The sequence below is a fragment of the Panthera tigris genome, chromosome E1 (genome assembly GCF_018350195.1).
Source record: "Panthera tigris isolate Pti1 chromosome E1, P.tigris_Pti1_mat1.1, whole genome shotgun sequence".
Taxonomy (NCBI): Eukaryota; Metazoa; Chordata; class Mammalia; order Carnivora; family Felidae; genus Panthera; species Panthera tigris.
This window is the reverse complement of record NC_056673.1, coordinates 37,836,922-37,864,307: the sequence shown is the minus strand read 5'-3', so window position 1 is coordinate 37,864,307 and position 27,386 is coordinate 37,836,922. Positions and strand designations below refer to the sequence as shown.

The 27,386-nt window shown below is 54.5% G+C and overlaps 1 protein-coding gene across 2 annotated transcripts in view; it reads right to left on the bottom strand.

The window, feature by feature from the left end:
* Nucleotides 1–2,096: 2,096 nt before the first annotated feature.
* LASP1 (LIM and SH3 protein 1) overlaps nucleotides 2,097–27,386 on the bottom strand; it is a 48,259-nt gene continuing 22,969 nt past the window's right edge. For both annotated transcript variants that reach the window (XM_042967636.1, XM_007085767.3), the window contains exons 3-7: nucleotides 21,403–21,487; nucleotides 14,003–14,110; nucleotides 6,157–6,307; nucleotides 5,672–5,775; nucleotides 2,097–2,361 (exon numbers count right to left, since the gene is read on the bottom strand). In XM_042967636.1, the coding sequence (XP_042823570.1) occupies nucleotides 2,188–2,361; nucleotides 5,672–5,775; nucleotides 6,157–6,307; nucleotides 14,003–14,110; nucleotides 21,403–21,487 (622 nt within the window). In that variant the 3' untranslated portion in view covers nucleotides 2,097–2,187. The remainder of the gene's footprint in view (nucleotides 2,362–5,671; nucleotides 5,776–6,156; nucleotides 6,308–14,002; nucleotides 14,111–21,402; nucleotides 21,488–27,386) is intronic.

Sequence of the window (27,386 nt, the reverse complement as noted above, 5' to 3'; positions counted from 1 at the left end):
GGTCCCCTATTTTTAGGACGGGAGGAGCAGAGGGGCCAGCAACAAGATTCCAGTGGCTGGCCTGCCTCGCTTTGGAAGGAAAATTAGGCTGAGGGAAAACAGGCCGCCTCCTGCTCCTCCAGGCCTTCCTCCTGCCTCTCACCACGCTGCCAGCCACAGGTGCTCCAACAGGATGCACCTCTGACCTTTGGTCCCAGAATCCGCATTGTGCTTTGAGATCACGAAGAAAGGCAACAGAGCTCCCCCATAGCGCCCTCAGCTTCCACATGGTCCGACGTAAAGACCCTCCACCCGCCTTCACCTCGGCTGGGGCCAGAGGAAAAGAGACGAGTCAAGCAGGGCTCTCCCCCAACACCAATGGTCATTTCTTTTCCACCTTCTGATTTGGGGAAAATATTCCCACGTCCACCCCGCAAGCGGTGAGGACCGGATTGCTGAATTCGCCTGCAGGGTCCTCCTTCCCGAAGGAGGCAAAGATGTCAGCTGGGGAGCCTGAGTGGACTCAGGGCGAAGGCAGGAGGGGGAGGCCCAGAGGGGTGTTGAGAGAGCCCAGAGAGGAGTGAAGCCAAGCGAGGGTGGTCACAGCCACCGACAAGCGAGAGAAGGGACTTGGAAATAGCACCATTTTTCCCCTCCTCACCCCGGGGTCTGCGCTTCCAGTTCTGTAGCCCTGGGACTTTTTCCTTCTGCTTCCAGGGGGCCTTAGGTAAGCGAGGGAGAGGTCTGGTGGTGCGGGGGATGAGCCCCCAGAGGGAGACACCCACAGTGTGGGGGACATAGGGTCGTCTGATGTTCTACTCTGCAGCCAAGGACATGGACGTGAGGGGAGAGAATATGCCTGGAGCCATGAAACCTTGCCCCCCACCCTCACCCCGGCAAGCTGCAAGCCCCAACATCAGCCCCACCGACTCCACGACCACCCCCTTACCTCTGCCCAGCACGCTGAAAAGGAGGTGGGTGGGCTTGCGCCATTTGGGGATACAAGGAAAGGAGGGGCCTTCACTCCAGAGAAGACACGGGGAACTTCTCTCTCCCACGGCCCTCCCTTCTCACCGTGGGGTCTGAGGAAACTATCAGGCAGAGACGGCCCCACGCACCCTCGCGTAAGCCCAGAGACTCCCGCCGGCCGGGACCCTGGCTGCTTCGGTCACACGAGCCTGTCACGGATACAGACGCGCTCCTTCCCCCACATGCTGAGTCCTGGAGACACAGAAGGTCCTGTGGCTGTGTGCAGCTCCAGCGTGCTTGGGGTTGGACCAAGGAGGGGAGGCTGTGGGAGGCCTGAGACATCCTCCCGTGGGGAGTAGGGAGGAATGGCCCACCTAACCCAGAGCCCGGGGGCCCGGCGTGGCAGGCCAAGAGGCCCGAGGCTTCCTTGCCTCATGGTTCGGGAGCTATCAGGGTGTCTGCAGACGAGGGGTGGGAGGAGGAAAAAGGGCTGTGGGAGAGAACACCCTGTTCCCTTCCCTCCTGCAACTGTCCCTAAAAGTAAGAAAGGCGAGCACTTGACCCAAGCCATGCTTCCTGGGGAGCTCCTTGCCCGCACCAGGGCTGCTTGGGCAGGAGAGCAAAATCACAGTGTGAGAAGGAACACGTGTGGGGAGGGATGAATGAATCCCAAAGCAGGAACTCGACCCTCCTTCGTGGTCCTTGAGAGTGGGAGAGGGTGCTGGGGGGCCCCTCCGAGGGCCAGTCGCCCCGTCTCGGAGAAGCAGAGGCTAAGCCCATCCCAGGGGCAAGGGGGTATGGAGCCCCGTCCCCTGGGAGTCCTGGAAAGTTTGGGTGTGTGCGGAGGAGGGCAGGAAGGTCTGAGGGGGCAGAAAAGAGTGAAGGCAGAGGCCTGGGAGCCAACGGGTCTCTCATTCCAGACCAGCTCCCCGGGCCTCGGCCTCCCCCCAAGAGGTCCACGCCTGTTCCATCCAGAGAGAAAACCAAGAAGTTGGTCAAGGGGAAAACCCGCCAGAGGAAGGAGCCCGCGAAAGTGGCAGAACAAGGCTTCGGTTGGCAAAAGTAGCTGGAGGAGGGTGGGAATAAAACAAGCTGTCGCAGATTTAGAAAAAAAAAAAAAAAAAAAAAAAAAAAAAAAACAGAGACACTGAAGGGTGGGCAGGTCACGCCCAGGACAGACGTGATGCCATGGAACGCACTGAAGACGGGTGGGGGCGGGGCAGCACCCAGGGGAGGGGCTCAGATGGCCTCCACGTAGTTGGCCGGCAGCATCCCCGTGTCGCCGGTGCGCTCCACGGTCCCATACATCCAGCCATCGTCGATCTGCTGCACGTTGATGATGGTGTCCCCGTCCTGGAAGGAGACTTCGTCCTCGTCGGCGGCGCTGTAGTCATACACAGCGCGGTACCGCTTCTGCGGGGGTGGGGACACAGTCAGGCCAGGGCCTGGCTCCCTTCTTTGTAAACCCTACAGGACCCAGCACAGAGCCCAGCCCAGCAGCGAACCAGGGGCTGGGAGACGGGAGGCCTGGGCTCTGCTATGCATTTTCTCACCCCTGTGTTTCCCTGTCACCCTTCTCACAATCATCTGGCATCTACCAAGGGCTGGGTGCAGGACACAGACTGAAGCTGCCACAGCTCTACCCCACCTCTTGGAACAGGAATGCAATAGGTCCAATGAATACGATGCTCGGTAGCGTTTCAAACACGTATTCTGGGGAAAAAAATCTGCACTTGACACAAGAATTTCCACCCTCCAACCTCAGCCAAAATGCTATGCTTAAGCCCCTGAAAAATGCCCAGTGAATCTGCAATCCAACCGCCGTGTGGGAGGCAGGCGAGACTCTGACGTCCTCTGATCCTCACTGCCCTTTACATCGACTGGTCTCCGGGGGTCACCTCAGCCTTCGTGGTCCCCCAGGCCAGGCCCTGGGATCTGTGGGCCGACCGGTCCGGGATGGAGGAGCCCCCTCAACCTCCCACATCTGCCCCCACGGGTCCACTCCACTAGGACCACGGCTCAGGCTTTCTATTTCTGGCCTCCAATCTGCCCCCTCCAATTGTTCACCCACTGTGATCTCAGGGGGAACTTTCCAAAGCGCAAACCTGATCACGTCATTCTCTGGCTTAAAATCCTTCAGAGGTGTCCCGCTTTCTTTTTTTTCTTTTTAATGTTTATTTATTTTTGAGAGAGAGAGAGACAGAGTGCAAGCAGGGGAGGGGCAGAGAGAGGGAGACACAGAATCTGAAGCAGGCTCCAGGCTCCGAGCTGTCAGCACAGAGCCCGACGTGGGGCTCGGGAACTCACAGACCGCAAGATCGTCACCTGAGCCAAAGTCGGATGTTTAACCGACTGAGCCACCCAGGTGCTCCTGTGTCCTACTTTCTTTAGACGAAATTTCTTTTTCTTTTTTTCTTTTTCTTTCTTTCTTTCTTTCTTTCTTTCTTTCTTTCTTTCTTTCTTTCTTTCTTTCTTTCTTTCTTTCTTTCTAATTTTAGAGACGGCGTGTGCTCACAATGGGGGGTGGGAGAGGGGCAGAAAGAGAGGGAGGGAGAGAATCCTAAGCAGGCTCCACGCTCAGCACAGAGCCTGACACGGGGCTCGATCTCACGACCCTGGGATGATGACCTGAGCCAAAATCAAGAGTTGTATGCTCAACTGACTGAGCTACCCAGGTGCCCCTCTTTTTGTTGTGTTTTTTTTTTTTTAAAGATTTTATTTTTAAGTAATCTCTACATCTAACGTGGGACTCGAACCTACAACCCCGAGATCAAGACTTGCATGCTCTACCAACCGAGCCAGCCGGGTACCCCTAGCACCAAAGTTCAAACCGTCTTTCAAGCCACAGAAACCAGCTCCATCAGCCCCAAAGGCTGTGAGATAAGTGGTCACACACCCCCCCCCACCCCCAGAAGTGACCTTGGTCTCTTATCACCAAGTCTGTCTCTATCTCTTGGGTTGATGCCAGCTATGCCTGCTTCCCACAACAGCCTCCTCACCCACCTCCCTGCCTCCACCCTCAACCTCTTACTGCCTCTTCTCACACAGCTGCCGGAGCGATCCTTTAACAACATAAACCAAGGGGCGCCTGGGTGGCTGTGTCGGTTGAGCACCCGACTTCGGCTTAGGCCATGATCTCGCAGTTTGTGAGTTCGAGCCCCTCACTGGGCTCTGTGATGACAGCTCAGAGCCTGGAGCCTGCTTCCGATTCTGTGTTTCCCCCTCTCTCTGCCCCTCCCCTGCTCATGCTCTGTCCTCTCTCTGTCTCTTGATAATAAACGTGAAAGAAAAAAAAAAATTAAAAACATAAACCAAAACCTGTCACTCTGCGTACCTCACTAATTGCAAAGGCCTTCCTGTGGCCTACAAGTCCCTGCATGATCTGACCTTATCTCCTACCCTCTTCTCCTCTAATCGCCTTGGCCTTCTTGCTGGCCCCAGGGCCTTTGCAGTCGCTAGTCTCCCTGAATCATTCACCCTTTCATCATCCTGAGGACTTTGCTGCTTTCCTTCCCATCACCCTGCTGTCTTTTTCTTCACAACACGTGCCACCATCCGACCTTATATATATACCCTCTTATTTTACTGCCTCGTTTGCCTCCCTGACTGGAATGTAAGCACCAAGACTGCAGGAACGTGGTCTTTTAGTCAGGGCCAAATCCCTCATGTCCAAGATAGGTTTCGCAAGTATTTGAAGGACCGGCTGGTCTATCTGGAATCTAACCCCACAGACGGCTTCTCGGTCCTGCCCGGTACCCTACGCAGCACGGACACTCCCTTGTTTACTTCCTCGTACCCAGGGCATAAGGCTCCAGGAGGACATGTATCTCAGGGCTATTTTACCTCTCTAGGTATTGTCTCTCTTGCTCCAACATGAGCAGCTTCGAGCTCCCAGGAACCTAGCACAGAGGGGCTGAGCTCAGCCAGGAGCTCAGTGGTATGAGTGGCTCAGTAGCCCCCTCGATGGGATAAGGATCAGGACTTACAGACGGGCCACTTCGACTCGAAGGACTGGGAAGCCTGATCCTGCCCTACTTCCTACTCTTTACTCGTCGTTTACTTGGCAGTATCGATGAGGGCCCGCTCTGTGCCTGGCTCACGGTAGCTGAACCCAAGGAACACTGCCCTGCCCCCACAGAGCTTCACATTCAGCAGGGGAGGCACACAGAAGTTAACACACAGGACGGTTCTGAGTTGGGAAAAGTGTTCTGAAGGGCACCGGGGGGAGTGATAGAGATGTCAGGGGAGATCCAGCTGACATGGGGGGCTGGGGAGGGCCCCTCAGAGGCAGGGGCAAGCTGAGATCCGAAGGACATGGGGGTGGGTCATCCTCATGAAGGGTGGGGAGCGTGGCCTAGGTCTGGAAGGCTCCAAACAGAAAGGTACTTTGTGTGCTCCTGGGCAGCCGGAGTTAGGAAACCGGGCAGGGAGAGGTAACTTGCGCAAGGCACACCCAGAGCTCGAACGCAGGGCCCCAATCCCAGCCCAGGGCTGAGTCCGCTAAGCACACTTCCTTGATCAGAGGCTGAAGTCCCTATCGCCTGCAGATGACGACAGGAGCTGGGATCAAAGGTCAGGGAAAGCCAGGCCTCCTGGGTGGGGTTTCTAAGGAGAATCGCTGAGCAATGTCCACCTGCCCATCCACCTCTGGCCTCCTCAGGCTTCCCGGGCCCCATCCAACCTCCCAGCTCCAGGACCTCTCCCTCTGGCCAGAGCTACTCACCCCGCCCCCGCCTGGGGCACAGCGCGGTACGGACACCGGAGCTGCAGGCTCCTTGTAGCCACCATAAGACTGTCCCACCTGCTGCTGCTGGGGCTGCTGGTAAACTGGAAGATGGGGGGGGGGGGGGAAGACGGGGCTCAGAAACTGTCTTGCCAAACGCAGTCCCTCCCGGATTCCCCTGCCTTCCCCCACGAAGCCCCTATCGTGCATTTCCACTCCCCCCCCCAACCTGGCTCGGCCCCCACTCCTCAAAGGCTTGTGTGTCAGTGTTGCATATTCTAGAGCAGGGGCTGTGTCTCTACCAACATGCTGGGGAGCCGGCATAGACCCTGACCCCGGTGCTCGATGCCCCTGGTGGGATGGATCTGAGGGTGTGCGTGAACAGGTGCCTGTGTGTGCACGGAGACCAGGCTTCTCTCTGACCTCCTCCCCATCCCACAGCCGGCCCGGTCACAGGTCCTCTGCCCCACAGGCCTCAGGCTCACCCGGGGCGCTGGTGGGGATGTGGTGGGGCGGCTGCTGCTGCTCCTGGGGCCGCCGGTAGCTGCTGTCCTGGGAATCTCGGCGCTCAGGCTCCAGGCCCTCGCCCCCGCTGGGGCCCATGCGGCTCTTCTCAAACTCCTCGTGGTATTTTATCTGCAGCGGGAGAAAGTGCCGGGTGAAGGACTCACAGCAAACCAACCAAAGCTCCCTGCCACTTCAGATCTCCCAGGAGAGGAGAGACTCCCCGAGGGCTACAGGCAGAGAGAGCCAGGTCCTTTCGGGAGGCACGCCAGCTGTGTGCCCTTGGATAAGCTGCTTAACCTTGCTGGGCCTCAGGTTCCACCTCTGTAAGAGAGGGCATCGGTGTCTACCTCCGGTGTTGCTGCAGGGTGACAACTCCTGTTCCCTGACTACCTGCCGGGCGCCAGGCTCTGTGCTACGGGTGATGCACCATGGGCTCGTTTTAACTTGTCAGCACCTACGAGGGGGGATGTGACGGTCCCCAGTTAACGCACAAGAAGGAAACCAAGGCACTGACGAGCTGAGTGAGTTGTCCAAGATCACGCAGACTCCAGGGCCTATGCTCTTCAGCGTTAGGTAATTCTACCTCTGTGGGTGTGACCTCACCGGGCTCTGTTGAGGATCCCAGGCTGCAGGACAAGAAATGCAGGGTCCTCCCTCCTCATCAAGGAAGGGAGGAGAGCAAAGCCTGCCCTGTTATCTGGGGCAGAAGGAACTAGTGATTCTGTGCCCCAAGGCCTGATAGGAGCTGTCCCAGCCCGGGGCAGTCCCTTCTGGCCGTCCTCTGGAAAGGCAGCAGGGCCTCACTTAGGGGTTTGGGTCAGGACCAGCCCTGCCCCTTCCCGTCATGCCCCGGGGCGGGGGGGGACTCACACCCAAATGGCAAAATGGGCTGAGCCCATTCCTCAGGGGGAGGCAGCCAGTCTTGGCCGGACTGAAAACCCCTGGGTTCCCTCAACTCCCACCCAGAAGGGCACCCAGGGGTGAAGTTCTCAGACACAGGGCCAGCGCCCTGCTCTTGGATTCCTAAGACAAGAGCAAAAGGCAAGTGTCCCCGAGCCCCACTCCCTCAGTGACCCCTGTCCACTGGTGGGGAGGGGGATAAGGAGAGGGGCCAGCCCTCCTGAGGCCTTTAGGCACGCAAGGCAACTGCCCTTCCGACTTTTGTCCTGGGGGGTTAGAAAGGTCAGCTTCCTGTGTTTACTTTCTGTGAAGGAAAAGACGCCTGACCCCAGGAGCCAGTGACCAGGGAAGGGGAAGTGCATGTGTGGAAGAGGACAGAGGCCTGTGCTGGGGGCCTGTTTCCACAAGTAGCTGGTAGAATCGACCTTGCTCCTGACACAGCCACTACAGGAGTCAATACTGATAACATGAGGGCCAGCTGCCCCAGGTGGATGGAGGCGTGGCGAGCCCGAACACAAAGGAACCCTCCCCAGCACCCATGCACATATCACCTGCTACTGTTAATATTAATAACCTTCGCATCTGCTCAGCGATTCACACTGAGTGCATAAAGCCTCTCTGCACATGATCTCCCTTGGCCCTGGGGATAGTCCCCCTGAAAAAAGAAGCTGGGCAGGTACACTTTAATTCCCATTTTACAGGAGAGGAAAATGTGCTCAGAAGTTAAATGCCTTCCCAAGACAGAGCTTTCATTACTCAATAAGGGACAAAGGGACACAGGGACAAAGTCACAGCTACACGGGTCCTTTCCTGAGGGCAGGCATGGAGCAGGGTGACCACAGGCCCAAGTCTGCCCTTCTTCCCAGGCCATGTCTTCTTGTTCTGGAATAACTATGAGTAAGCACGCCTTTCCCTTGCGACAGGGATGACGAGCATAAGGTCCCCCTAACTTTGAGGGAAGGAGAGGCAGCATGGCAGGGATAAGTGGCCTGAGAAAAGCAGGGTACAGTCCCTCTGTCTGGGCCACCTGGGCCACTACTCCCCACTTCCTCTCCCTCCGTTCCCCCAGCAAGTGAGAAACTTCTGTCATTGCTCTGCCAACCCACCGAATGATGGGAGAAGCAAATTGGCAGGTTAAAGGGTGTTCGCACATCCGAAAGGGAAAGAAACATTTTCCAGACTCTGGGGGTCTGGCTGGTCCCTGCTCCACATGCGGCAAAGTTCTGACCTTCTAAAAGCCCCGAAGGAAGGGCCACCACAAGCCCAGAGCTGTCAGCAGATCCCCGGCTTAAGAACTGTTGTGGGCCACCGTGGAAGGACACCCTGTTCTGTGCCCAGAAGATCCAAGTGCACGTGGGTTGAGGGGCCCAGGCCCCTGCTAGCCAGGACTCTGGGGTGACCAGCTGGGGGTCCCTTCCAAAGCTACAGAAACCCATTTTCTCTGCTAGCTGATGTTCTGTGTTCTGAGCCCCTGCTCTCCTCATGCTGGTGGAAAACCAAGGTCTGACTCCCCACGATGCTGCCACATGATTCTACGTCATGGTCAACAGGGGAACATAGGCTCTGAATGGAATCAGCAACTCAGCAGCCAGGGTGCATTTTTTATAACGTCTCCCACTTGCTGAGGGCCTGTTTTGTGCCCTTACATGGATTACTCATTTCCTTTTCTCAGCCAGCCCTACAACTATGTAGCACCCTCACCCCCATTTTATAGGTGGGGAAACTGACGCTCGGAGGTGGGTAACTGGTGGGTTATCGGAATCCAGCTCTAACATCACACCCTTGCTTCTCAACTACCGTGCAATATTGTTCCCGATTACAGACTAATAACATTTTGTTTTTAAAACAAACGTAAATCTTTGGGATGCCTGGGTGGCTCAGTTGGTTGAGCGTCTGATTCTTGATTTCAGCTCAGGTCCTGATCCCAGGGTTGTGGGATCGAGCCCCGCATCGGGCTCTGTACTGAGCATAGAGCCTGCTTGAGAGTCTCTCTCTCTCCCTCTCCCCAGCCTGTGCTCTCTCTCTGTCTCTCTCTAAGATAAGATAAGATAAGATAAGATAAGATAAGATAAGATAAGATAAGATAAGATAGGGGCACCTGGGTGGGGGTGGCTCAGTCAGTTAAGCATCTGACTTTGGCTCAGGTCATGACCCCATGGTTCATGGGTTCAAGCCCCACGTTGGGCTCTGCACTCACAGCTCAGAGCCTGGAGCCTGCTTCAGATTCTGTGTCCCCCCCTCTCTCTGCCCTTCCCTTGCTCGTGCTGTCTCTGTCTCTCAAAAATACATAGACATTAAAAAAAATTTTTTTAAATAAATAAGTAAAACAAATGTAAATCTGTTTACCTTCATTAGTTATCAGAGAAAGGCAAGTTAAAATCGCAGTGAAATACCATGATATACGATCAAAATGGCTAAAATGAGTAAGTCTAAGGACGTAGAGCTGTGGAGACTCTCTCATCACTGCTGGCGGGAGGGTAAGTCAGTACAGCTACTTGAAAAATAGACGAGCATTACTTGGTAAGGTGAAGGGTCGTAAACTCTAAGACCCAGCAATTCCACTCCACACAAACACCAGCATCAATCAAATGCTGGTATAAGCATTAAACGGAACACTACCCAGCGATGAAAAAGAGTGAACTATAGCTACACGCAAATACGTAGCTGAATTTTTTTTTTTTTTTTAGTGTTTTGTTTATTTTTGAGAGACAGCGAGCAAGTGTGCACAAGTGGGACAGGGGCAGAGAGAGGGAGACAGAGGATCTGAAGCAGGCTCTGCGCTGATACCAGAGGGCCCGATGCGGGGCTCAAACTCACGAACCATGAGATCGTGACCTGAGCCAAAGTCAGACGCTCAACCGACTGAGCCACCCAGGCGCCCTGTGCCTGAATCTTTGAAATTTCGGGTCCTGTCGACCAATGGAAGAAAGACACAAAAAGAATACCTACTAGATGTTCAAAGTCAGGAAAACCAAAACTATAGTGTTTAGAAATGCATGGTTCCATATTAAACTTATAAAGAAAAGAACAGCACATGTTTTCAAAAACTACCCCAGAGGGTTGTCCCACAAGCCTGCCTCCAGGTCATTTGACCCTGGGGATGTAATTTTTACTACTGATTATACCATTTACTACTGATTATACCCAGATTCTAAAGACTGAAGCTAACTTACAGAATATGCACTGCCAGCTATTATTTTTTTTAATGTTCATTTATTTTGAGAGAAAGAGCGAGCAGAGAAGGGGCAGAGAGAGAGGGAGAGAGAACCGCAAGCAGGCTCTCCCCACTGTCAGCTCAGAGCCCGATGTGGGGCTCGACCCCAAGAACTATGAGATCCTGACCTGAGCCAAAACCAAGAGCTGGATGCTTAACTGAGTGAGCCACCCAGGTGCCCAGCCCTGCTGATTATTTTTAACTAATAGAAAGGCAAAGCATTTCTGCCCCTGGCAAAGATATTCCCAGAGTTTATGGTTTTATGGTCCTGTAGAACATTAACCAGTTCTACAGATACTGGCAGGGCATGGACCAGCTCTGTATCTAACTGTATCCAGCACTTTCTTTCACCGAGGAGGCATCACCTCTGCCTTCCTGCCCTCCAGCATAATTAACTGAAATATATGATAGGTGCTCACTGCAGGAGAATTATGTTTTTAACACTTTGAAAACTTGTAAGAGGAGTTCAGCAATATTGTTTCTTGACTGATCAGTACACACAGAGGTTTGCTGCATGTGTTACCGGGTGTTACATTTCACAGAAAAAAGAAAAGAATTGTATACAGAAAATCAATATGTAAGTAGAGACATAGGCAAATACAAGCAGAGCTTCTCTACTAGGCAGGGGCTCCCAGAAAAAGGGTGTCCACGACGAAAATTCCCCAGTCCCTTACAACCGTTAGAGCTCATGACCAAAGGCCAGGATTCCAGAAGGATACACTGCGTCCCAGAGGCCATCCCTGGCCTCTCAACGCTTTTGATGCCTTTCATGAAGACACAATCACCCCAGAAGTATAACTTACCAGCACCTTGCCTCAAAAGTTTCCACACATTGTCAGTACCCACAACGGCCCAATTTTTCAACCAAGCTTTCCTCTTTGCCTCTTCTTTAGCCACAAGGTGGAAAGGAGACAGGTCTGCCTTTACAGAAATGAGAATAACATTGACAACACTGATCTGATGGATGACAGACCACACACGTCCAAAGTGTTGAAACACCACCGGGGGAGACCAGCCACTTTTTCAAAATGCTCTTGCTTGTAAATCCTCTAATCTGGAGCATATTCCTCCAGGGAGGCAAATCTCATCTCTTTGCAAGATGCTCTGACCTCCCTGGAAACAGCTAACCTGGGAAGTGAGTGACAAACTATACACAGGATGCTATTTTGGATACAAAACAAAAGGTGTGGCTCTAAACACTATCTTTTCCCAAAACTCTTCTGGAGGTTGGGACAATTGAGCAATGGCTCTAAGCATAGCTTCAAGTTCCCTTAGAGTTCGGGAGGCGGCCAGGCCTGACACCCTCTGACGAGGGCTTGGTGAAGTTTTTTCAGTGTTTTTGTTTTTATGTTTATTCTTTAAGGGGAGAGAGACAGAATGCAAGCAGGGGCGGTGCAGAGACAGAGGGAGACAGAGGACCTGAAGCGGGATCTGCACTGACAGCAGAGAGCCCGATGCGGGGCTTGAACTCACCAACTGTGAGATCATGACCCGAGCCGAAGTTGGACACTTAACCGACTGGGCTACCCAGGCGCCCCGAGTCTGCATTTTTAATAAACCTTTCCACGTGATTGTAGCATAGGTGTTTGGAGGCCCACATTTGACAGACTCTAACTGCATTCACCAAAACCAAGCGTCTTCCAGGTTCGTGGTCACACCTCAGAGGTCCCAGCTAAAGCTGCAAAAGCAGAATCGGGTCAGGTTCAAGTCACCTCCCCCAACTCAGAGCAGAGGACAATCAGCTAATTGCAGCCCTGTGGTTAACGAAAAGATAGTTATCTCCTTAGGTGTAGGTGTCCTGGCCACAGTGAGTTCTGTTACCAGGGCTCCTCAGATATTAACACCTCCAGTAACTGGGTAGGGAATACTCTGGAAGCCTTCCAGAGAGGGAGGCAGAGATGACTGGGCTTGCTCGTCTTCTGCCCTCTAAAAGCCACAGGCTGGAAGCAATGAGGGGATGTGCTGGGGAGCTGGGGTTGTGGAGGACAGCACGTGTCCTCGCAGTGGAAAGCCACAGAAGCTGGGGAGTCAGGATGCCAGCTTTGTGAGCCATTCCAGGTTTTCCCCACTGCCCAAGGCTTTGCCCCCTCCCTCCCACTTGCCATGTGGAGAGTTGGAAGGCATAGACCTTCTTTAACCCTCTTTACCCTCCAGACGGTCTGGGCAGCATCAGCAGGGAAGCTCTAGGGTGTGCGGCCAGGCCCTGGCTTATAAAGAAGCAACTGAAACAGGCTTTATTTATGTGTGTATTCCAGGGGAGGGGTGGCGGCGGTGGTGGTGTGGATTAGAGCCCTCCCAGCCCAAAGGAAGCGCTCCATTTCCTCAAACCACAAATTTCAAACTGCAGGGCAACAGCCTCGTGGCAAAACCCGCTCTGTTACCCGTTCGGTTAAGTCTGCAACGAGCATCTTTACAAAATAAAATAAAACAGAAGATATCTGAACGCTCTCCAAGTAGTAAGGATTCTTTCACGTAAGTCTTGACTTGCTTTTCTCTCTAAATAAACAAGCGTGCCCGTTTGGGGCGTCGCTATGTGAAATGTATTTCGTAGCGTAGGTTGCAAAGTTTGAAAGCCATGGGCTTGGGCGTGATGGGTGCTCCCAGGGTAGGTTCTGGCTCTGAAATCCACCGGAGCCGCTGTGGAGCCCTTTCCCAGTACAGCCCCATCAAGAAGGCCGGGGGGAGGAAGGGGGAGGCCTGTGGAGGCCAGGGATGAGCGCCAGGTGGACCACCTGGCACCCAGGCCCTCAGCCCAGAGGGACACTGGGCAACCTGTTGACCCCTCCCTGTTCTAGACATAAAGACAACTGTTTGCCGAGGCGTCCATTCGTAGGACCTCCCAGACGAGGCTGGCCCACACTGCAACTCTGTGCCCCAGGACCCTGTGCACGGGTCCGCAGCCCATGTTCTGTGCTTGTGGCTCAAAGCAGCGTTCCGCCCCCACATACCCAAAACCCCCCAGGCAGCCTCCCCACAAAGGCAGAGCTGCACTGGCTGCTGGCCGCTGGCTCTACCAAGCAGGAAACCAATGCCTATCCCCTGGCCACAGGTGTCATGGGCCCATCGATCTACCACCCACTCTCTATACCCAGTCCTGCCCTAGCCACACACGGCTGACCATCCCCAGCCCAGGAGGGCCAGGCCAGGGGGTACGGGGCCAGCCAGCAAAGCCAGCTGGGGTTTTTACACAGGAAGGAAGAGCAGGCCGAGGTGGGGGAGGAGGCCGAGGGAGGGCGGAAATGACTGCAATGTCAGCACCCAGAGACAGACGAGGGGGAGGCTGGCCCCTCCCCACCCCTGCCACCCAGTTGTGACCTCTGTGCTTAGACAAAACAGTCAGTCTGGACCCTGACACCCACCATAGCCAGGAGGGGAAAGGAAACAAAGGAAAAACTTCAGAGAGGGTGGGGAGTGATGTAGCACATAGGCCCATCCTGTCCACGTACCCCCAGAAGTATGGTGCTTTCAAGGCAGACATGCTCTGTGGGCAGAGGGCAGAACAGGGGAATACGGGTGCACAGAAAAAAAGGCCTCTGGGAACCTCACACCCCTTCTTCCCTCTGCTCAAGCGCCTGCCACCCAGGCACACCCAGAAGGGCCGGGGAACAGCGGCGAACTGGCCTCGTTCATGCCTGCCAGACCGGCAGGGAGGGGAGGAGCGGGGAGGGCAGCAGGTCAGTGCAGGTTCCACGGCGGGCAGGGGAGCATACGTTACTGATCTGGTCCTGGGTCTTCTTGATTCTCTGGAGTTCCGGTGTATCTGCCACCACACTGAAGCCTTTGCCCTTGTTCTTCTCAAACTCCTCCTTGTAGCGCACCTGGAGGACCAAGGAGGGGAAAGGGATTCGACTGAAGGCAGGGGCAGCAGAGAGGGCCCCAGCCTGTGGCCACCTTTGAGGCGGCAACCGGCCAGGAGAGAGATCCCGACCAGAAATCCCCCTGCAGCGACATCTATCACCCACCCCCAAACGCAAAGCAGAAGCCTTAGCCAAGAAGTGTTAGGCCGCTAACAATAACCCGTTAACACGTATTCAGTGCATTCCGAGCACCAAGTGCTTTACGTGAATTCTCTCATGTGAGTCTTACCGTGTTCTATTATTGGCTCCATCTTACAGATAAAGAAACTGAGCCAGAGCTAGGCAAAGTCCCCTGCCGAGGTCACACAACTTGGCAATAAATGTCCAGAGCCACCATGGTGCAAACTCTCATCTGCCGGACTCCTGACCCTTCACCACTAGCCTATCCCGCCTGCAAGCTATAGGAAGAAGGTTCTTTCCAGAGCTCCAAAGACAGCCCCAGCCAGGATGTGGCCCTACCCACTGAGAGCCCGGAGGAGTGTTTAAGCGACCAGCTGAATGAAGGCTGTGCCAAGGGACAGAGTTAGCACCCAGAGAGAAGGGCAGTGAGACAGCCCCTCGAAGACTCCATCAATGCGTCTTTGACAGGCCTGGCGGCTTCCTGGAGACTGCCAGGCCCGCTTCTAAGGTCAATGCCACATGAGGGGATGAAATTGGCGGGGGACAGACAGGACTTCACAACAGGCTTCCTACCACCCCACCACTGCCTTCTTCTTCTGAGAAATCCACAGAAATTCAAGTATAGAGGGGCTCAAGTCGGACGTACGAAAGGACTTCCTGAACACTAATAGAATTGAAATATGAAAAATATCTTGTTTTCTCCTGGGGGGTTTGAAGCACAGAATGGAGGCTGGGAATGCCCATGGGACAGAGAACCGTTCGGCTTCCAGAGGCTTCACTGTCCCCCTCAGAAGGCAGCTGTTCCAACCCCACCAGCTGCCTGGATTTCCTCCATGGGGGCTGCTCCACTGTCCTAGAAGCAGGTCAGCCCAGGACACGAGGCCCAGGACCTCGGGAGTTTCCAGGATGGGACGTCCGGGCAGCTCCCAGGCATGGAGACATCTGGCCACAGGGTTGAGCTGCACCCTGACCCGACCGACGACGCACACGTATAAATCTGTGGCCACACCTGTCAGTTCCTCTGCACACCCCCCAGGGGTCAGAGGTCCTTGTCCAATGTCTGGAGCCCAGCTTACCCATCCATGGGGTTCTTCATCCTAAAAAGGTTTCAGAAGCTCCTTCGTTCTGATCCAGACTGAAATCAAAGGCCTGGATGTGCTAGTTCCCATCAGACTGGAAGTTAATGCAGTAAATACAGATACTGACCCACCCCAAGGGCCCAGAACTGCCTCCAGCATCACCTCTTCCAGGAAGACCTGGAGCAGCAGGGCAACTTTTTGTGTTGGAGGTAGAGGGACCCTTTGGGAAAGGGGCATTAGGGAGGGGAAAGCATTAGAGCCAGAAAATTACAGCTCCAGATGCAGAAGCCCCAAATCCAAGGTCTCTGGCCTCGGTTTCCTCATCCGTGAAAGGGCTGTCACAGGAATCAGTTAAAATATGGAGAGGGGGGCTTCCCGTCACCGAGCATGGGCAAAGAGCCAGAGGGAGCTGGTTCTAACACGGGCGCAGTCTCCCACTTGCTAAGCGATCTCGGGCAAATGACTTGACCTCTTGAGCCTCCGTTTCCAATCTGTAAAATGGGGATAGTACCACTCATTCCAATCAATGGTACAGACTACAGACAGTGGCCCTCACACAGCAACTGCATCCTGAAGCATCCTGAAGCAAGGCAGGGCTCAATACCCACTGAGAGGGCAAGCGTGGAAGTGCTCTGTCAACGTTAAAAGTGCTGAACAAGTGCCAGACCTCCATTCTCTCCTCCACTTCCTGGCCTTGTAAGGGTCAGGCCCCTAATCCAGGGGAATAATTGCCATGGCGACACTACAATGACATCAGCTAGTTCCCAAGCTCAGGAACTGCCTCTCCCTCCCTGCCGGGGAAGGAGAATTCATTTCACTCCTGGCACAGGCAGCCAGATAGGGCGGGGCTGGGGTGGAATGGGGGCTGAGAAAGGATGGAGGGAGGTCTGGGCTCGGCACCTCTTTGCTGTATGTCACTAGGTAAGTCAGTCTCCCTCTCTGGAATCCCCTGAGCCGGGGGCCGGCCAGCTGATCTCTAAGAGCCCACCCAGCTCTGGAGTTTGTGACCATTTTTATGTACGTGCAGGCCTTAATTATGAAGAATCAAGGTGAGAAACATTCTCTGAGAGGCCTTTTGGTGCTGGAGTGGGTGCACAGGGAAAAGGTCGAGAGCCAGGAATTCGGGGAGGGCCCCGCTGCCTAGAGCCCCTCTGTCCGGGTTTCCTTGTCACCCAAGCAGGAGTGTTTGCCCTCATCTGGGATGGCTCGCCAGGACATGATGGGGGTCTCGGAGGGAAGGGACCTGCCCAAGGTCATTCAGCCTAGTTGTTGGTAGGGTCAGGGTACAACTCAGCACTGTGGGCGGATGACTCCATGCCTAGGAACTGCCTGGGCCTCCCATCCTGGAAATTCCCAAGGCGGGGCCAGATCTGATGCCCGAGCAAAGGAGGTACAAATATAAGTGTTTGTCACATGAGTGGTGAGTGAACTGAACAAACACAAAATCTCCCAACAGCATAATTTAGAACTTAACTGCGTTGCTGACGTAACATAAAAGATCGTGACTTAAAAAAAAAAAAAAAATTGTTTTCTGGAAAAAAAAAATACAATACCAACAATTTCCACCGACTATGTGCCTACTATGTGCTGGGCGCCCATACGATGTAACCCACCCCCTTCTAACAGAAAAGAAATCAGTTTTAAAATTAGACAGACACAGATGGGGAGGAGAACTAATGGAAAAGTCAGTGCTGGAAGCAATCATGAAAAGGTCATTGTGTCTACTCCCCAGCTTCATTGTGCCCAGGCTCCATTTCCTCTCCTTTCCAGGAGAATAGTTAATAGTGAACATTTATTGAGTGCTGACTCTATGCCAGGAACTGTTCTAAATGCCTAATATATACTAATATCCTCACAATAACCTTTGGAGAAAGGTAAGCGCCATTTTACAGATGAAGACACTGAGGCTCAGGAAGGTGAAATAACTTGCCCAGGGTCACACAGCTAGTGGTGGCAGACCCAGGATCTGACCTTCAGCTGGTTTAGGTAAGAGTGACAGAAGTGGGGCGCCCGGGTGGCTCAGTCGGTTAAGCGTCCGACTTTGGCTCAGGTCACGATCTCAAGGTTTGTGAGTTCGAGCCCCACATCAGGCTCTGTGCTTCCAGCTTGGAATCTGGAGCCTGCTTCAGATTCTGTGTCTTTCTCTCTCTCTCTCTCTCTCTCTCTCTCTCTGCCCCCACTTGTGCTTGCTCTCTCTCTCTCTCTCTCTCTCTCTCTCTCAAAAATAAATCTCTAAACATTAGAGTGACACCAGTTTGCTGCCTCCTGTGCTGGTCACAGACCACACTCTCCTGTGCCTCAGGGCATTTCTCACTCTGTGCTGGGACTGCCCAGCACCACGGGGGTGTGAGATGGGGGAAAAAATGAAAGAGGCATTCTCTTTGCACTTCTGCAGGGCCTCAGAGGGCCACACAGACACCCCCAGCTCAACCCCACCCCAAAGATGTCGCCTCTCTGCTCAGCCTGGGGGCTGGAGGTGGGAGAGCTACCTCGGGTAGGGGATACAGCTGGGCCCCAGTCTCCTATTCCCTGCTTCAGCCAGGCCCGGGCAGGACCACCCAGAAGGTCATTTCTGGTCAGTTCTGTGGTTACCTCCTCCACAAGGGAGGCTCCAGGTGTCCCAGACACCCAAAGTACCACTTTGGGAACCAAACTAGAGACAGGAAAACAAATAAAGTTGAAATAGCACCAGCGGCTTCCAGAGGAGAGGGCTGAGACACACGCACCCAGACCAGGAAGGGGCCCTGGAAAGACACCAACTGACACCCTGGTGGGGTGGGGCAGGGTAGGCAGAGGAGGCTCCCACTTCCCTTCCTGCCAGCCACAGACTGCTCTAGCAGGCCCTGCCCCCATAGCAGCCACAGGAGCCAGAACCTGTCACCACCCCCGGTCAGGCCCACTCATCCCTTCCAAACCCAGTGCATCGGCCAGCCCCGGACCTCCAGGCGACTGGGCTTTGCTGTCCCCATTTTACCAGGGAGGGGAAAAAAAGCTATGAGAGAAAAGCGGCCAGGCTCAGACCACAGAGCTGGGGGCGAGGTAGAAGGAAGACAGAACCAGGCTTGCAAAGAAGGCAGGGGCCCTACCCCCACCCGCCACCTACCCCAGTCCAGAGCCCCGACTCCGTGACTCACACCCCACGCGGCAGAAGCAAGGGGAGAGCTGGGGTCAGTTCCACCCACTCCCTGCCTGCCCCCCAGCCCAGCTCTAAGGCTCTGAGTATGTCCAAAAGGCTCACGAGAATCACCAGGGCAGTCAAAATGCAGATTCCTGGGCCCTGCCCAGAACTACCAACCAGAAACCTCTTGGGTAGGGCCTAGGAATCTGTATTCCAGTACGCACATGCGCGCACGTGTCTGTGTGTGTGTGTGCATGTGTGTCCACACACTGTCTCTCTCTCTCTCTCTCTCTCTCTCTCTCTCCCTCTGTCCCCCACCACTGGTAACGGCATCCTGTGGGTCAAGAGTACCAGGCTGGGCACCACGTCAGACTACAGAATTGGTAAGAGCAAAGGGTTTGAAATCTGCTTCTGTCACTGGGCTCTGGGCAAGGGGCCTAGCCTCTCTAAACCTGTGTCCCCATCTGTAGAATGGGGACAAAACAATCTCTCTTTCATCAGGTGGTCATAAGGATTAAATGAGGTCAGGGCCTGGCCCTCAGCGAGGACCGCATGGAGAATGACCGCCATTCTCACAAGGTCCTCAGCCTGCCCGAGAGACAGGAGGAGCCCGGGAGCCCAGGAGGTGAGCAGCAGGCCAGGCCCCTGGGGAGCAGGGAGCAAAGGCAGAGGAACCTTTGGAGCCTGAGCACCGGGCGCTTCCTCGACCCCCCCCTCAGGGATCTGGTTCCAGGGGCAAAAAGAGCTACAGCCGTGCTTTTGTGGGACTGACAAAGGCTGAGGGAATTAATAGGGTTTGAATTTCTCCTCCTGAGAGTAGGTGTGTGTGTGTGTGTGTGTGTGTGTGTGTGTGTGTGTGTCTGCCCTGGCCTCTGCCTGAGTGTGTACACATACTCTCACACCTCTGGACCCACACCTTTCCAAAGACCTAATGTCCCCTCCCCATACCTCTTCTTCCAGGTTCCTCTGATGGGGCCCCCACCAATTGGGGATCTGACCGTCCCTCTCAAGCTGTGGGGGGAGTCTGGGTCGCCCTGGATGCTGTGGCCTACCCACCCCCCGAAGCCCCCTCCACCTCTGGCCCCAGGGGGCCTTCTACTGGATTGGGAGGCCAGGGCGGTAGCACGCAGCTGAGCAAGGAGGGTCTGGCCAAAAATCTTCCCTGTGTAGACTAGGCCCAGGCCCCAGAGCTGCCTCAGCCCCTCTCCCTGCCAGCTGGACCACCCTGACCTCCTCAGCTGGCCAGGGTCTGGTATCCATACCGGCTCTCCCTTAACTACAGGTTTCACGCCAAGCAGGGTCCGCCTCTGGGCTGGCAGATGTCAGCTGCTGCTGAGGGAAAAACGAGCTTCCCCTACTTGCTCCCAGCTGCTGTGGGAAACAGGGGAGGCCTGAGCCTCAGGCCTCACCAGGGCTGTACATGGTCAAGGTCACTGTACTTGGGAGTGGAAAAACCAGAGGCCAGATCCTGCAACTTCATTTACTGGGCGTGTCAACAGGCAAAGCCTCAGTTCCCTCATCTGATATCCCCCAGAGTGGGGTCAAGGATCCATGAAGCAAAGTAACTAAAAGCACTTTCTGAACTATAAATGTTCCCAGGAGCACGAGGAACTATCGTGTTTACTATCAAAGTGGAGACAGTGTTCCTTAGGGAGCTGGGTGGAAAACGGGAAAGAGCACAAGTCTCAGAATTAGATAAACCGGCCTTCAAAGTCAGCAGCATCCCTTCCCTCTTCCCTAAAGTAGAAGTGACCTTAGAAGCGACCTTGCCAGACGCACAGGCTGAGAACCGAGGGAGCTTCGATGCCCAGGGCATCAGAGGCTCAACAAGTTAGTGGTTCACAGTGTTATTACCCCTACTACCACTGTCTGATCTTAGCAAGCCCCCTAATATCTCTGGGGCTCTGTTTCCTCATCTTGCACCACGGGAAAAACACAGCACCTTCCTCACAGCTGCCGGAAGGAGCCAGGGAGAGAGTGAGCCCACAGCTCCAGGCAGCACAGGGCTGGTCCTCCTTCACGCGACCTACTAGGAGACAGGGCCCCAGAGAGGTCATGTTAACATCAGACAGCAGGAGCCCCACTCCGGAGGGATCAGGAGAGATCCCCCTCTGTGGCTCAGGGGGACCTCCCAACATGTTCCTGGCCTTGGGCACCCTGCCCACTTGGCTAAGTCCCTCAGGGGGTCTCTGCAGAAGCCCCGCCCTGCCCTGCCCCCCCCTTCACAGTCCAGCCCAGGCTTGTCCCAGGAGCCCTCCCAGACCACTAGGGAGAGTAACCTGTTCAGGTCTCAGGGCTCTGGATCCTTTGCTTATTCCTCAGTGTCCCCTAAAGACCGAGTTCTCCCTGGGGCACCAATCCATCTTCCCCCTTTCCCCCCCACCCCACCAATGGCACGCACCACTCCCCACAAAGCAAGTGCTCAAGAAAATCAGGCCCAAGGAGACAAAGGTAGGACAGGCCCCCAGGGCAAGGCCCCTTTCCCAGCGGCCCTCTGAGGAGTGGAGGAGTTCGGAGACATGGCCATAAAGAGCCGACTGACCTCAGGCTGGCACCAGCCTGGAGAAGTGAGTCCCTTCCTTTGGGGCGGGGGGGAGTTTGAGTGGAGAGGAGGGAGAAGGAAACAGCTTCCTGGAGGAAGTGGGCTTTAGAGGCCACACCATAGTTCCTGGAGCAGAAAGAATCAGATACCGATACCTCCCCAGCCCACTTTAGGTAGAAAGAGGAGGGGGCATGCCTTCTTCCACTCCTTTGATAAAGGCAGGAAATAAGAAGCAACTGGTGCCCGGGTGGGGGCAGGGAGACAAGGCAAGTACCAGGATTTCAGCACCCTGGCCTTGCTTCGTAACCACAGGGGGAAGGAGCCCTTGCCAAATCCAAGGGTTACAACAGCCCTCCCTCCCTGTCAGGCCGCAGGGCCAGCCCCGCCCCCTCACCTGACTCTGGAGCTCGCTCTGTTGCTTGAGGCGGAGGTTTTCCGGGGTGTCAGCCACCATGGTGAAGGACTGCTTGGGGTAGTGTCTGCAGGACAGAGAGAAAACAGAGTAGAGGTCACTCTGGAGAAGGGGCAGGAGACTCCTGGCTTCTCAGAGACATGACTCTCCTGGAAACTTCCTCTTCTCCGCCAGCAGCCCCTGTCCCTGCCCCAGCAGCACAATGTGCATCACCCTTGGCTGAGGGGAGGCAAGCGCTTCTCAGATTTAGCCGGGGCGGAACTGGGAAGACAACATCAGGCCCGAGTGGCCGGCTGGCCATGGAGAACTGTCCTGAGTCAAAGGGAGGCCCTAGGGACAGTGTCTGAGGGTTTCGGATGACCCTTACTTGGGGATAATCCATGCCTTAGAATCTCGTGTGCAGGGAGGTTGAGTGGCCTGGGCCACCCAGGACGGCCCAACTAGACTGGGGAGACGATAGAGCAGAGGTCAGGACAAAGCTTTCAGCTAAAACCAGAAATGGGGACCAAGCAGAGGAAGGGCAGGAGGGGTATGGAGACAGAAGTAAAAGGGAATGGAAACAAAACAAACGAGCAAAGAAGGAAAAGAGAGAGACAGAGAGAGACAGAGAGAGAGAGAAACCAAGAAACAGACTCTTAACTATAGAGAATACTGATGGTTACCAGAGGGGAGGTGGGTGGGGGGATGGGTAAAATAGGTGATGGGGACCAAGGAGTGCACCTGTGATGAACACCAGATGATTAAAATAAGAACTTAAGAAAAAAAAAAGAAGAAGTAAAGGAGAATGGGACATACATATGGGGGGGGGGCTTCCTGGGGGAGGTGGTGAAAGAGAGAAAATGCACACATCCAGAGTGGTGTTTCAAAGGGCCAACAAGGGCTAACTTAACTGGAGATGAGAAATCAGCTGGACTCAGAAAGTCAGCTTGAGGCCCTCAAGCGCCAGATAACACCGTAACAAAGGCTGATGTTTTCCTCGTGCCTTACTTAGTTCACCAAATCCTCACAAATGCCCTATTTTCCCACTTTGACAGAAGGGAGAACTGAGGCTCAGAGAGGTCGAACAATGTGGTTAAGGCACACAGCCAGTAAGTGGTAGCATCTAAATTTGCACCCAGTCTCCCCAGGGCCCAGCATCCTGAGCCAAACCCTCCAACTGGCAGACAAGGGACAGACCGGGAGCCTGTTCCCCAGAAAGAGGGCTGGCTTGGAGGTAGCTGGAACCCGGGCAGCCCTCAAAGCCAAGCCTGTAGTGACCTCCAGGATCATGCAGTCATACCTCCTCATATCCCAGAGGAGGAAATAGCGTGCTGGGACCACGCACTTAATACTTATCTGTTATCATAATTAACTTCTTTATCACATCGGTTTATTGTCCTCCCTCTACTTCTCCAGGAAACGAGGGGTTTTTGGTCTCTTTTGTCCACTGATTAACCTCAAACTCCTTAGAACAGTACCTGGTATTCAACGAACATTTGTTGGATACATGAAAGTCACATCAGGCACTGAAGCTGGACGAAGACTAGAACTTGGATCTCCTACATCCCACTGGGTCATCACGAAGTCCCCCAGCAAACCAGCTAGAGGAGACGTAGCGCTGAATCACTGTGGCTTGTGGGTATGTGCTGGTATGTGAAATGTCTAGGGGGCCACATGGGTCCCAACTATTTCAGGGACTAGTGAGTGGCTTCTCTGAAAAGGAGCTGAGGTCCGCTATTTTGCAGCCCTGGGTGACCACACCTCACCACGACTGTGACCACCTGCAGATCTCCGATTCACACGCTGTCCTCAGGTAAGAGACAGATTGCTTCCTTCCAGGCATGTTTCATCCCAGTGGGCTGACATGCGCCCTAGAGCCGGAAATGAGCGCCCCCCCCCCCCGCCACTCCTGTGTGTTCCCCAGAGCTGGGAGGTTCTTGCTGGCACCACCCTGAGCCAGTGCTACCTGTAAACACATAACTTCCCTGTGAGCCACCACTTGTGAAGGGTAGGACTTTGGATTTGTACAACTAAACCAAGGTGAGGAGGAGTGTGTGACCAGAATGGACACAGTGCTGGACTCTGGTCCTGCCACTGACTCTCTGGGTGACTTTGGCAAATCCTTTTTGCTTCTGGGCTGGTTTCACTGTCCTGGACCTAGGTGATTCCAGCTCTGTCCCCCCACCCCCACCCCAGCCTCCACTGCCACACCTGGGCCCTGGCTCCCAGGTCACTTCAGGCCCTCAGCTCCCCCCACGGAGGGAGGGAGGGATGAGACTGAAAAGCAAACACAGGTGCCTGCAGCTGGCAACAGAAATGGCCCGTGGATGACTATGGGGCTAAGGCTACGGCCCGGTCCCCAGGCCTGGCCCAGCTGCAGGAAGCTAGGGCCACCCACAGCTGAGGAGCTCCATTCAAAATTGCTTAGCAGTTCCAGAAAACGGGAGGATCAACCAGGAGTCTGTTCCTAGAGACTAGAAAGATAACAGCAGGAGGGATCCAAGTAAGATCTCCAGCGGAACTGGCTAACCCTGAGGTCCTGGCAAGGAAGGCTTCAGAGATGACCCTCCCACCAGATCAGAGCCCTTCTGAAGGTGTCACGGGGTGCGGGGTATGGTGAGGAGAGCATCTGCAGGTAGAGAATCCTGTGGCAGAGAGAGGTGAGGTCTTGAAGCAAGGGCACCACGAGGAAGACATCCCAGCAGCTGTGGCCCGGAACTTGAAAGGTCAATTCTGAGATAGCACTGCTTAGCATCTGGGGGGGGAAGGCTGGCAGGCTCAGCAAACACATGTGCTCTGGAGCGAATCTGCAAACCTGGGGTTTCTAATTTGCCTACATGTACAAGGTTAATTTAAAAAAAAATTTTTTTTTAAGTTTATTGATTTATTTTGAGAGAGAGCAAGCGCCAGTGGGGGGAGGGAGAGAGAATCAGAAGCAGGTGCACTGTCAGCATGGAGCCCGACGTGGGGCTCAATCTCACAAACCACAAGATCATGACCTGAACTGAAATCAAGAGTTCGCCGCTTGGGGCGCCGTGTGGGTGGCTCAGGTGGTTAAGCGTCTGACTTCAACTCAGATCAAGACCTCACAGTTCACGGGTTCAAGCCCCGCATCGGGCTCTATGCTGACCGCTCAGAGCCTGGAGCCTGCTTCAGATTCTGTGTCTGTCTCTCTCTGCCCCTCCCTCACTCATGCTGCATCTATCTTTGTCTCTTAAACAATAATAAACGTTAAAAAAAAATTAAAAAGTGTCTCTCTCTGTCTCTTAAACAATAATAAACATTTAAAAAATTAAAAAAAAAAAAGCTGCTTAAGGGACAGAGCCACTCAGGCACCCCCTGAATGTACAAGGTTAAAATGGAGCTCCTGTTCCAGTGGCCCAAGGACAGCCAGACACGTGCACCTGACATGCACCGCCCACCCCCCCCACTGCAGTTCTGAGGCTCCTACAGCATACACGCTGTGTTGTTCCTCACACACGATGAATACATAGATGGGCCCCCTGCAGTGACGCACGTCCCGTAGCCACTGGAGCCAGAAGATCCACGCATAACAGCCCACATTCCAGGCCACATTCACACATCTCCAACAGGCCACCAGAAGGGCATCAGGAGACCTTCCCAACAGGCAGCGAGTGCCTCTGGATGGGATTGTCGGGTATTCATCACCCTCTCTTTGGAGACATCATGACCCCCAGGTTTTAGCCCCCGACAGCCAGAGCACCAATCGCATCAGAAGGGAGGGGAGACCAGCCTAGATGTTCATGCAGCTTAATCTGGCAGGAAGGGGGGACGTGGGGGAGACTTTAATCCTGCATTAGATTAACTAGATTAAAGAGGAGCTCCAGAACCTCCAATCTCTTACCCTGCCCCCCGGAGCCCCAACCCTAAGCCAGAAGAAGGCAGGCAGACATCTATTCCTCCTACTGGGTCAACCCTGTCCCCTCCCCACAGCCCCCAGCCCTGGCGAGACAACCCTCTCTTTCCCTTCCCCTGCTCACTCCGCTTCAGGTTCCCATGGCAACCCCATCCTCAGCTCCAGGCAGGAGAGCGGCAGAGCAGGAAGACAGAGAGAGTCTGTGGGGGTGGGGGAAGAGGCGCAGACAGCAAGGGTGTCCTCAGCTGCGGAGTAGCTCATGAGGGCCAAAACCAGGAGGCCGTGAATGCAGGATCCTTATAGACAATGTCGGTGAGGAAGACAGGTGCCACGGGTGCGTTTCAGAAGGAAGGACGCACAAACATCGGTGCTGTGCCCTTCCCCCACCAACATGACTGCCTTCCAAGAGGGCTGCAACTGATTTGACCTCCTTCCAGAAACAATTGCTGGGAATTCTACCTTTTCCCTCCCTCTCTGTTCTCAGGTTGAAGCTACCCCCCCCCCACCCCGCCACCACCACCCGCTACCCTCAGATCCCAGTTGGGATGAATGGAGGTGTGTGTGTGCCAGTGTGGGTGCTGAGGCAGACAAGGGGCTACCACCCCAGCTAGTGACCCTGACGGAACCCCAGCCTCACCAACAGACTGCATCACGGTTGAGGGAATGAGGGAAGAGCTGGGTGTCCCAACCCTACCTGGAGCTTGGTGCAGAGCACAGCTGCTCTTTGTCCCGTCTGTGGGCCAGCCTGCACCCAGCCCCTTGTTAACTATTCCAGGCAGTGGGCCCTCTGCCGATGCCCCTCCCCACCCTTGACAGCAGCATCAGCTGCTCTGGGGAAGAGAGAGGCATGGACACAGTCCAAGTTCACTAGGACGGGAAGCCGGGGATGGGGGGGTGGTGGGTAGGCGCAGGGAAAGGGACCTAGCATCCATGAGGGCAAGAACAGGGACCAGGAGGGTAATCAGGCAGCAGTGGGCAGCAGCCTAGACCTCCGGGAGAACTTACAGGCATACCGAGTGACTTCTTGATAGACTGTATTCTGTGCACATCATCTCTTGAGATTTGCCACAAGGCTTTGGGTTAGAAAAGGCAGGCATTATCATTGTGCCCATTTTACAGAAAAAGAAACTGCTGCTCAGCGTCTAGGACAAAGACCTTGCCCAGTGCACTCCCCTCCACCACAGCTGCCCGGCTATCTAGGGGGAGGCTGCCCTGGGGAAATGAAAGATGTGCTTAGCGGGGTGGGTGAAGAATAAAGTACTTTATCTTTCAAACCCAACCAGTTGCCAAGTTGGGGCGTCAAGAGAGACCCTGTGGGGTCTCAGTCAGAAGCCACCTCCTCCTTTAATTAAAACTTTTCCAAAGCAGGTGTCTCAAGAGTGCAGACAGTGATGCGCAGGGATGCAGGAGAAGGGTCCTCTGACTAAGGACCCCTGAGTTACCTTCCTGCTCAGGACTCTGAGGACAGGGAGGATATCGAGGCTCCTGCTACTGGTGACAGGGACAGCATATAAGGCACAGCCCCACTCCTGCTCCTGCCATTAGCTGCATTCCAGAGGCTGAGCCAGAATAGACCAGAGATCCCGAAAGCTCAGCACCCCCTTTCTATAAGCAACCTTGCCCCTTCCAGCCTTGGACCCCTTCAAAAACCACAGCTTTTTGTTCAAGGAGGAACAAAAATACATCAACAAAAGCAACAAGGAGCCTTTGGTTTTACCAAAGGAAAAAAAAATAGCCCCTACATCCTGCCTCTGGAAGGAGCTGCTGATTCTCCCGCTGGGAACACTGCCCGTGGGCAGGCGGGGAGGGCTCCTTTCTAACCCAGTTTCTTACCAGTCCCCCAGGCCTGAGGGGCTGAAATGGTGGGGATAGGAAGCAACAAGGAAGCATTGTTTGACCAGAGGAAAAACACAAGCAGCCAGAAGGATCGAGGCCAGACTTGAAGAGGGACTTACCAGCCCTCAGGCTGCAAGATGCAAAATCAAAGCTGGTACCAGTCCCTGATGGCAATACATAAAGAGAAATAATTCTGCCAAGTTGGGTAAGGCATGGAAACACTGGGCCTCAGTTTCCTCATCTATAAAACGGGTTCGTTCAGAAACAAAGTGAT